A 12,246-nucleotide genomic window follows, 5' to 3' on the forward strand; every position below is an offset into this window, starting at 1 on the left:
CGATTTTAGTTACTCTTACAATAATAAATAAAGAATAAATATGAAAAACAAGAAATAAATTACTTACCTAATCTTTTTTTTCTTGTTGTCAGCTTTCGAAGAGAGTTAACCCTAATTTTTTATACTATAGATAGTAATGTACTTAATAATTTTTATTTGATTAAATATTGCACCAAAGAATATAGACTAATAACTTGCAAAAAGTAGACAAATTCACTTACCTCTCAAAATTTTTCTGGCTTTTTAACTATGCGACAAGAGCCGTAATAAATTCATTCAAGCTTGTTGTTAACTTTCCCAATGATGTTGGTACTCTGAGTGAAATTGTCGATTAATATGTTATACAATATGTCATTTGATAGATGAAAACCTTGACTTTCTATTGGTTATAGTTATGTATAATGAAATGTAAGAGAGAACTATCAACGAATTGTGAAAGAGAGGATGTGACAGGAGGGGTCTGATTTTCTATTTGATAACTCTGTAACCAAACAAAATTGAAGGCTCTAAAAATTAGGGTTTGTTTGAGCAATAACGATTTTGTAGGGAGTGTTTTACGTTTAATTTCATACTTTTTCGATGGGTGAGAGATAAGATAGGGATGATGACATGCAAAGACAAAATGTGTCACGTGGATCACACTAATGGAAATTCAATACTTTTTTAAATATTGCCATGTAGAATTAAGAAATTAAAACTTGTATACTATTAAAATATTGATTATTAGCTAAGATTTTATGCTATTCTAATTGGTATAACATAAACAAAAAGTAGTTTAATACAATTTGTAATGTAAAACCTTGTGTCATGCACAATAAAGGGTATCGAGGTCGATAGGATTAATATGGTTACTTACCCTAAATATGAAGAAAATTTACATCCCTCCAAGAAAAAATACAAATCAAATTAATGTGATGTTTTGTATAAAAATGAAAAAAATAGAATTAGAATATTACAAACTTTTCAAATGAACTAGTTTTCTTGATATTTCTATGTTAACAATATGACACTGGAAATTTCTAAGATAAAATATTTTGAAACTTAGAACCCAAACTTTAATGTTATATTTTTGTTACAGAACCAAAATTGATATCATGGAACTTGACTCAAAGTTTACTTGGACTGTTGAACTTCCATTTAAGGTACACTCTGTTCATGCAATAAATAAGAATGCCTTTCTTCTGTCATCACAGGAGAAAAACAGGTAAAATTTGATTGAAATATTCTTGTCCTTAACCCATTGACTGTGGCTGCTCTGAATGTTAAGTGTACCCCCAGTGTGGCATTTTTCAATAAATAAATAAAAAATGTCTATTAAGTTTTTGTCTTACCATTCGAAAAAGATTTATTTTTTCTGAAACGAATAATATATATAACAATATAGTAAAACTCTACATATATGTGTTGTGAGTTTTCCAAATGAATAAATGTTTGGGCTGTGACTCTGATAGCCATATGACGTATTCCTCTTTACATCATAATGTATACACCTTTCAGTATGCACTATTTAGTACGTATTTTTAGTAGTCTCTTTGTGTATGGTACGCCTGGAAACGTGAGTGTATGTACAGAGGAACATTACAGCCTTTACACATGCAGTATGTTTTTGAAATTTTTCTGCCCTTGAGTAGTGTGGGAGCAAATATGACACCTATGTTGTGCTCTTAGCTTACCTTCCATGGTTGGGATAGGTTCAGGAAAGTATCTTTCCACCAAATGTGATTGATGTGTACCTACATGACGGCTTGATAATGCACTGGCCCTGTAATATTTGTCATTCAGTTGGTGAATAATTGCCTCACTGAAATCATGCAGTTTGGTTTTTTTTTTTCAGTTTCACTAGGTACATATTAAAAATGTTTAGCACTGATATGTCAAGCATGTGAAAAGAAAAGTTTGATGTACAACCTTTGTACTCTTTCTTACACACTTGATACAGCTTATGAGCATTTCACGCTTATCTACAATTCTTATTTTCTGATTGTTCTCCATGACACAAGCAGGCATTTTCACTATGTCACCACTGTGCTTCTCACTGTCTACCATAATGTCTTGATGAACAGTGGAAAGTATGTGCACAATGAGGTAGTCTTGCCATTGTACACGTAAAATATTATTGCAGTGCCGTGACACTGCTTCACCACTCTTTACATTCAGTAGTGCTGGCATAAATTTCCAATTTGCCTACACTGTTCTACATGCACCACTATTTTGTTCATGTAAATAGCAGAACAGTGTTGGGCTAGTATACCAGTTATTGACATACAGTATATGTACTTTACTAACATAACCTGACATGAATGTTTTTACCACCAGATCAGTTCTGTATCATGATCTATTTCAATATCTTTTCCTGTATTGATTATAAAATCATGCACGTAGTGACTTTCTACATCATAAAATACAAAGATTTTCATGAAATGTACTGCTTGAAGTCTAGTCTTCCTTTCAACAACATGACACTCATCAATGCATAGATTTTGAAATGGCATGAATTTTTTCTTCTAATTTTCTATGAAGATGGTCAAGCACAGGTTTTATTTTTTGAAGCTTGTTGCCACCAGTATTCTGTGTAGGAGGCATAATAACTGTAACTGTAGTCCACATATCGTGTGGTGAAGCAGCCTTATTCTCCCAATGCCTATGCTTTTGTTTGCTATGCGTGGCTTCATTGTCGCTGGTACTTGATGAAGCATGTTCTTCTTCCTCTCATCTATGTTCCTCTACATCTTTAACTAAACTAAAGCCACTAAATTCACCATCACTATCCTCTAAGCTATCAGAGTCAAGTGCATCCAGGAAATCCATGTAGTAATTGGGATTTTCCTGTGCTGCCTGAAGTTTTTGTGTTGTCCATCTTGGTATTTTGATAGGTACTGACCAGCCGAATGAATAACATATGGGCAAAGGATATGGAAACATTGTCTGAGTTACCAGTAATTGTTTTCTGACTCACCCCCCCCCCATTTTACTTTTTTTTAGTAAAGTGGAGATTGGTAATTTAAATGTGTTACAAATATCTCTTTGCTTTATATTTAAAATGATACATAAACAGAATATTCAGAACATGCATGTAATCAGGATGTAAATTAGTACAGAGCTCTTAATGTACAGTTTTTGAAAAATTGAAAGATGTGAAATAAAATCAGAAGTACATCTTTTTATTTCTAGAATGATTGCAGATTGTAATAGACAATGACAGTTATCTATCCTAACAGTTTTAGGCCACTTAATACAACTGCTCTTTTAGGTATGCACTCTAAACCACAAAAAATATATTAGGCACTAGAACAGAATGTCCCAAAACTACTATAATTTACCTGGCTTTCTAACTAATCTATAAAAGGGTTAAAAAATTTCATTATTGTTTGGAAACATGTCTTTAGTCTAAACACATCATAGTTTCCCTGTGGACTATTGGCTTTGACTGCTAAAACAAACCAGAGAATCATCTGATTTATATAATTTATATTTTTCTATTGGTTATAAACATGTCCAAGAGCAATGTCAGAGCCAATTATAGACATTTCTTAAAGGACAGAGGACATCAGAGGTGTATGTCAATGTGAATGGAACAAATATATTGATATCTTAGTATATCAAGAAGATAGAATGTTGAACTTTTATATTCTGACTTGTCAATATCTATAATATGTATTTCTAATTGGTTGAACAATCTGAAGCCCTTAAGGGGAGAGAAATAACCTAAATGAGAATGCCACCATATCTTGTGACTCAAAGATGCAGATTGAGAATTTGTTTAAATGTTTAAAACTTAGATAATATAAAAACTTGAAGTATAAACTATGTTTTGGTGCCAAGTCTATTAACATGCATTGATAATAAAGTAGTTTAATTACACTTGTAAGATTGTTCATTCATTGTTACAGCTGTTAATTTTGTTGTATATATTATCAGCATGTCTTTTAATAATAGTTTTAATGTGTAAGTTGTATATTTACTTGGATAGATATCTGCTAGAATATCAGGTCGTAGATCAATGGACTCTTCAAAAACTAGTGGAGAGTTCATTATCAGGATATCCTGGCCAAATTGATGGGATTATTGGAGGGAATCAGTTATTTAAACCACTGAGTGACAATCCAGAGTCTCAACATGTCTTGGCAACCAGCCAAGATTTTGCTGGAGTGGCATTAGGCCTGTTGGATCAAAAAGTTAGTAAAATTGTCATGTGAGAAAGTAATTAAAAGAAAAAAATTCTATAAATAAAACTCTTGAATCAGAAAGTCAAATATAGAATTAATACATTTAGGACTTTTTTATTGTTACTGAGGAAACTAAAAGGTAATATTTAATAATCTGATGAAGTAATCTAGTACTGTATGTAAAATTTTCCATTAGAGAAAGATCACTTTTATGTAGACAGTATTTCTATCTTGAAAGTGAATATTCTCATTGGCTAAACTATTTATTAATCATATGTTATTCTTTAATCAAGAATATGTTAACATACTTCTAGGGGGCATTGTGTGTAGTTGTCATAAACAAACTAATTGCAGTGTTTAGTTAGATTTTGTTTCCTGCTCTAGGATGGCATTACTTATAGTTGTTATACAATAAGTGATCCATAAAACTGATTGTAATCTTTAGCTAGTCTTCTTTGTACTTCCAGGATGGTATTATGTATCTATATATATATCTATCTGTCATCCATTAAAGTGGTCAGTAAACTAATTGTATTCTTTAATTTACTGTTTCCCAAGCTTTACTCTCTCAAAGCATATTTAGAATTATAAAAAAAATGTATCACACCACTCATTCCAAAGTTAGAATAAAGCCACATACAAACATTCGAGAATCATTTACTGGTAAATGAAATGGCTTACAATTGCATTTTCACATGGTCATTATATTGAAATAGTTATTTTAACATTTTGCAATTGTTCATATTTTGAAATGATTGTAGAAAAGTGGAATATATTTTAGTACACTACCAGCTCACTTGCAACATACATTACTTAATTGTTTTTTATAGCAGAACTTTTCTCTGTATGCTTCTGGGATGACATTATTTTCACTTGTCATACATTAAACAATTCTTAAAACTAATACAGTACGTAGTTCATAAAAGTGATTGCAGTCTTTAGTTTAATTTCTGTATTTATTTCATGAACCAAATGCTATAATTAGTTGTTGTAGATGTTAGTTTGTTCTTAAAACTAAGTGTTATAATTAGCTGGTACAGAGACTATTTTTTTCTTGGCTCTTAAGGCTTTAATTAGCTGCTGTAGAGACTATTTTTTCTTGGTTCTTAAGGTTATAATTAGCTGCTGTAGGTATTATTGCATTTAAAAACTGTAAAGTTACAATGTGTTGCCATAGATATTAGTTTAGTCATGTAACTGAAAGCTATGATTAGCTGTTATAGATATATATTCACGAACATAAAGCTTTCAGTATGTTGTTGTAGATATTGAAACTGAAGGTTATGATTAGCTGTTGTGGATATTAGTATGTTAACAAACCTAAAGGTTTCAGTATGCTGCTGTAGATATTAGTTTAGTAATAAATCTAAAGATTATGATTATCTACTGTAGATATTAGTTTGTTCTTGTACCTATAAATAGGTTTGTAAGTATTATTGTGCTTATAAGACCAATAGTTATAATTAGCTGCTACAAGCTAATTTGTTCATGAACATAAGGGTTATAATTAACTGCTATAGATTTTAATATGTTCATCAATCAGAAGGTTATAATGAACTATTACAGATGATAGTATAGTTGTGAACTTTAAAATTATAATTAACTGTTATAGATGTTAGCATTGTTCATGAATCTAACAGTGATAATGAACTGCTCTAGATGTTACTTTGTTCATGATCTTGAAGGTTATAATTAGCTGCTATAGATATTACTTTGTTCATGAGCTTGAAGGTTATAATTAGCTGCTATAGATGCCAGTTTTGTTTGTGAACCTGAAGACTAAGTAGTTGTTATCAGTGTCAGTTTAACCTATACTTTTTGATTCTTCTTGAAGTCATTAGCATGATTCTAGTTTTGCTTAATAATGTTACCATAACTTTAGAGGTTGATAGACAAGAACATATTAAAAATCATTATAATTATATTACTTCTTTATTGCCAAATTTATTATCGTAATTACTGAAAGGTTAAACCATTTTTTGAATAATTTCTCTGAAATTCATGTCTGTTATAGACTAGTTGTGCATAAGTTTCAAGATGACCCTAAGGTCAAGGATACATATTAAAGCTGCAGATGCAAGCTTAATAAAGCAATTGAACAATTTAATAATGTTTCAGTTTTTGTGTTCCCACCATTTAATGCTTACCTATCTAACATTTAAAAGGTTGCATGAAACTGCAAGGGAACATCTCAAGCCTTTAAGACTTTTCACACATTGTTTCATTTAAACCATATTTTCTTCATCTTTGTACATATCCATTTATACAGAGTTCAAACTATTTGTTTTTGATGATTTTATATTGCTGAATTTGTCAACTTATTGGCAATAAACATAACTGTTCTAAATTTTATTCCATAATAAATCTTCAGGTTGTTATTATGAGTATATGAATAATTAACTTATGTTGATATGCACACACACATACATAAATTCACAATCAATAACAGGAAGACTTTCCAAGTAGTTAATGATATAATAGATGCCACATTTAGTTGATTAATTCTATTATTTAAATAGAATTATGAATAACTGCTGAGATACATTTGATATACTATCATTAATCTTTTTGTAGGACTTAATACAAATCCACACGTATCCTCGAGAAATTGGGGAAGTAAACAATACTGGAGATTCAAGGGTATGGTCTTTGTCATCTGGTGAGCAGCTCATTCGTATTCGTCAACCTGAACTGGTGCCTCTTTCTGTGAAAGAAGAAGGTAAAATGAATGAGTCAAAAATCCTTTTAATTATAATTACAACATGAGTGCACAACAAACACTGGTTGTGAATTATATTTTCAAGTTACAGTAAATGAAAGAATTGGTTTGACTAATGTCAAAGTTTATATTTACCAGGTTGATGAATTACATAAGGGTGTTGTACCAAAGTTGTTTTTACTTGAACTTTAATTATGAGAAGTACTTAATAACAGAAGTTACTGTATCAATGAATAAGATTAGTTTTGTAAAGAACAAAAGTGACCTAGTACTATCCAATGATGTAGATATAAATAAGTATTGAAGCATGAATCATCTAAAGTTTTAAGTAAGAACCTTGCTTTTACTTACTTTTAGATAGCAATGTTATACAATGGTAAACCACCAAGCCTAAACCAAAATCTGACTTGTAGATAGCAGTGTTCTATAACAGCAAACCACAAAGCCTAAGCCACAACCTGACTTGTAGATAGAAATGGCAGATAGTACCTTATTGATGCTGTTGAGATTGCCAAACCTTTAAAAAATGTATAGTATTCAAACTGCCAAATCTTAATCTAAAATCTGGCTTTCCAACACTCAACACTGAACAGCTATTTTTGTCATGTAGTTGTGCTGTTCTGCTTTAGAGATTTACATGCCACCAGTCTTGAGAAACTCCCACCTGCAATTCACATGAAACACATGAATTTGCACAACTGCATGATGATGTATCATGAAGCAAAACCCTCCACCAGTAGGAGTTTGACACACCTCCTTGTGCAGATGCTCCCTCTATATTCTTTTATCCGACCCAGTCGTGTTGAGAAATGTTTATTTTTGCTGAGACTAGTTGACTTGATTTACTTCAACAACTTTACTTTGTATATTATCAACCTTTCAATATAAATTCACAGAATCACATTAATTCTTTTTCTCCTGATGTGAGTACAAATATCACTCACAGTTACCAACAACTTAGAAAATTTTTTGTCTGTTCAGATTTTGACTGTCATCATATATTGTGAAAAGTGTGGCTCGGGTTGAAAAATACCAAATACAGTTAGAAGACGAGTAACATAATATTGTACAATGTGTGGTGGGGTCCACGTTGCTGCCTGGACCCTCTTCTTCCATCTCTGTTACACACTTCCATTCACAGATTTTGAAGCTGAGGATGAAATGGAGCAACTTTTTCCACCCAATACTTCTCTACCTACTGAATATCTCTTAACCTTTCCTGCCTTATGTATGCCTTGTACTCGTTGTGTTTTTCTTCTCCCGACTTGTTGGTGCCGCACCCAGCATTTTCTTCAGGTCTGAATATGCTTCCACTCTTTTATGCCTTGTCCTTCCTGCCTTACCAGGTAACACAGAAGGTATTGTTTAGGACTCAATGTTTAGACATCATTTATTACTGCTTAACATGTCCACATATAATATATAGTTCAGAACTAATTCGTTACTCCTTAATTTGTACTATATAGACTATAATGTTTAATCATAGTTACTTACTCCTTAACATATACCACATAGTATATTATGTTTAGTCATAGTATGTTTCTCCTTCACATGTACACATAAATATTGATGATTAGTCATACTTAATTATACCATATTATGTCAACATGGACATTAATGTTTTGTTACAGCTAGTTGTTCTTTCAAATCTAACACATAGTCATTGATATTTCGTTCTGGTTTATTACTCCCTAATGTGTCCACATAGAAGATAATGTTTACATCTAGTTCATTACTTCTTCACATGTACTACCTTGTCATTTATACATAACTGTTAATGTTCATTTCTAGTTCCTTATTCTTTAACTTGTATATCTAGAAGATAATGTTTAGTTCTTGTTCATTACTTGTTCACATATACACGTGGAAGATAATGCTTGGTCTTGGTTAATTATTCCTTGCCATGTACATGTTCTTGTTAATATTTTGTTCCAGTTCTTATTCCTTGACATTGTACATAGAAGATATTGTTTTGATATAGTTCATTACTCATTTCCTTGTACACATAGGAGATAATGTTTAGATGTAGTTAATTCCTCCTTACCCTGTCCCACTTAGAATATCTTGTTTGGTCATATTTCATTGATCCTTTCCATATTCACAAAGTTGATGTTTAGAAATAGTCACTTTTCTTAATATATACATTTAGATGTTAATGTTTAGTTCTGGTTCATTTCTTCTTCAGATATAACATACAGAATATACTGTTTAGTCATAGTTCCTTACTCTGTATGTCTTTTAGAAAGTAATGTTTTCATCATTCATTACTCCTTAACATGTACATTTAGTGGGTATTGTTTAGTCATAGTTAATTATTCCTTAATCCTAAGCCTACAGGTCCCCTTTCTGCACATGTCATGAGAGTTTACGATTTTACTTAGTTACGTTCAAAATTTAATTAAGCAGTCTTATGATCATTGTATACCAGTGAAATTGGCATTAAAATTTACAATGTAGTCTAAAGTTTCGTATTATTTCAGTTTTAATTCATTTATTTCAAAAGAAACCTAAAAGAAAAATTCTTAATCTTCAGTTTTTGTTCTCGTGTGTTACTTACTTTCACAAACGCTTTACTTTTCATCTCTGTAAATAGATTAATTCTTCATATACACTAAACTTTCATGTATAGATAGAAACTAAGTTAATTTCTCCGTGTACACATTCTTCTTTCAAGTTCCTTGGGGCACATTCAGAGAAAAGAGAAATAAATTTCTTAGAACTCTTGACAGATGCCACGTCCACTTTCTACACATGGAATTGTGATTTCTCAGCCAATTATACTTAGTTGATTTAGATGTTTATAACCAATAGAAAGAGAACATTTTAAAATATAATTTTCCAATAGCTATTTTAAAATTGGCATGAAGAATTCCATACAGAAATATGTTAGTTAGATAGACAGTTGAATTGTATTTAGGTTTTTGTTTTATGTTTTACTTAATTATGTGTTACTTATGTTTTAAGATGCATATTTGAAAGATTTAATAATTATTTTTATATAACATAATACTTCCTCAGTTAACAAGTGTTAGTGTAATATGTTTAACAGTTGAGCCCAAAAGGGTTAGTCGTTGGGATCTACTTTTCACAACTTACAAAGAATTTATTTAATAATTCAGGAAGACAGTTGCATGTGTAGTTACGTGTGTACACAGGCCACTAACTTAAGGACACTTATGTATGGAACAAAGAAACTCACTCAAAGACTGCTAATACAAACAACATGAAGACTTTATTCACACATGTTCCAAATTCTTCCACATCAGTAACTCCAAAATCATTCCAGAAAAGTTCTACATCAAATTCCTTGTTCTGGGCATGTAACTGTTCATTCATTAAACCTTCTATAAAAGTCATTAAGTCGGACACTATATTTAACAAATTATCCAGTAAGCTATTACATTAAAAGCATTCAGATGTAGTTCAGATTGATTTAGTTTAGTCATCCTGTTTAGAACTTTTAAAATATCTTTCTTCTTCAATAAATCTACATGATCCATTATACATTGTTAGACTAGAGAGGATAGTATTGAATACTTACAAAGAGTTCGTGTGTTGAAGGTTCTGGATTGACTGGAGGACTGCCATTCTTTTGCTTAATCTGACATAGGTTTGACTACTGCCAAGGAGAAATGGTGTAGGTTTATCTGGCCTCAAGAAATGCTAGGGAGACCTGATTTTGAACCCAAGAATATGATGTTTTATATGCATTTCCAGGTGTTATTTTGATTTATCAAGTAGCATTGCATACCCAGTCCACAAGTAGGTCCTTTGTGTAATTGGCTTAAATTTGCTAAATCACTGCTTGAAGTTAACATAAACTTTTCTGTAGCCTGCTATGATCGTTGATGTTTATACGTCTAAGAAGAACCGCCTGATGTTGCAATTTGTAAACTTGACTCAGTTGACTTGTATATGTTAATTTAATATAAACATTTCCTTATTTGGACAAAAAACCTTTGCAAAGCTTCTGTTATATGCTCGGTGATGTGCATATCCTTGCTTAACTGACAGGGATGTACAGCATACAGAGAAAATTAAATTTTCTCTCCTAGAAGCATTTGTAATGTTAATAAAATGCCTCAAGTGCTTCATATGCATGTGCTACCATATTCTCTGAATGGCTAAAGTTCCTCTGCCCTCGATACCATGATATTGGCCGGGGATGCCTTATTGATGTGTGTAGCAATAAACAATAACAATGCTAAAGGATAGGAAACGAAAATAAAACATTAAAAATAAACTATATGTGTAAATGTTAGACATGCAATTAACCCTCTCCGGATGGGTCAAAGGCCATGTCATTGCATTTGTTGACTCATATTCAAAATTTCATTGAACTACTATTTCATGAATTAATGTCAATAAGTTTGGTATCTAACTGTATATTATAATTCAAATTTTAGTATTATACATTATTTAATTTCTTAATTTAAAAGTAAATATTAAAAAAACACACCTAAACATTGATTTTTGTGTGTCACGTGGTATGTTGAATGTTTGTGATCTCAAAATACAAATTCTATAGTTTTTTATGAATTAGGAACTCAAATTACCAATATTGACAAGCTAGAATATAAAATAAGAACCTCCTATCTTTTCGTTTTGCCGAGATATTTCTCATTACTGAATCAAATGCAGTGGTCTGGCTCACCTCTTTCAATTTTAAGAAACAGTTCCTTCTATACACTTACTTCTATATATGACTTGTGAATAACCAATCAAAAGCTCAGAATGTCACCTAGTGGCTTTCTCAGCCAATTTCAAATATATAGTCTTTATATCTTTCTTTCGATATAAGATGGCATAGAGGTAAGTTGAGTCTTTAGTCTGCTTGAAATTTCATATTTTTTTAGACCCAAATACAACCTTATTACGAAAATTTATAAATTATAATTGAGTTCTATGATATTGATATAGTCATTTATGATTTTTTGGTTATTCAAATGTATATATAAAAACTAAAAAAAGTATTTCGTTTCACATCCTCCATATGCAAAAGTTGGTAAGGCTTAGCAACCTATGGCAGCAGCAAATGAATGCAAAGGTCAGAACTAGAAGCTTTATTTACTGTTCTATTTTTTAAGAAAAATAAGTTTAAGAACTTATTTGTAAATAGTAATAATCTATACACATATATAATGTATAATAATTGAAATGTGACTGTATTTTACAAAATACTAGTCCACTAAAATACAACAAAGACAGGTCACTTTGTAGAGACCAAAGGTCAGTTTTATATTATTGGATATGATAACATGAGTGCACGTGCGCTGCATCTTTGTAACTTCTGTATTGTTAGCCGGGCGTGGCTGAAAGGTCAATATAATAAAAATAATAAATATATATAAATGTATAATG

At 31.2% G+C, this 12,246-nt stretch overlaps 1 protein-coding gene across 4 annotated transcripts in view; it reads left to right on the forward strand.

The window, feature by feature from the left end:
* The window catches only part of LOC106465299 (von Willebrand factor A domain-containing protein 8-like), a 116,896-nt gene that overhangs the window by 76,716 nt on the left and 27,934 nt on the right, over positions 1 to 12,246 (forward strand). For all 4 annotated transcript variants that reach the window (XM_022393168.1, XM_013925504.2, XM_022393167.1 and 1 more), the window contains 3 exons: positions 1,079 to 1,204; positions 3,971 to 4,175; positions 6,741 to 6,885. In XM_022393168.1, coding sequence (XP_022248876.1) covers positions 1,079 to 1,204; positions 3,971 to 4,175; positions 6,741 to 6,885 — 476 coding nt within the window. The remainder of the gene's footprint in view (positions 1 to 1,078; positions 1,205 to 3,970; positions 4,176 to 6,740; positions 6,886 to 12,246) is intronic.

The sequence above is a fragment of the Limulus polyphemus genome, unplaced genomic scaffold (genome assembly GCF_000517525.1).
Source record: "Limulus polyphemus unplaced genomic scaffold, Limulus_polyphemus-2.1.2 Scaffold1899, whole genome shotgun sequence".
NCBI lineage: Eukaryota > Metazoa > Arthropoda > Merostomata > Xiphosura > Limulidae > Limulus > Limulus polyphemus.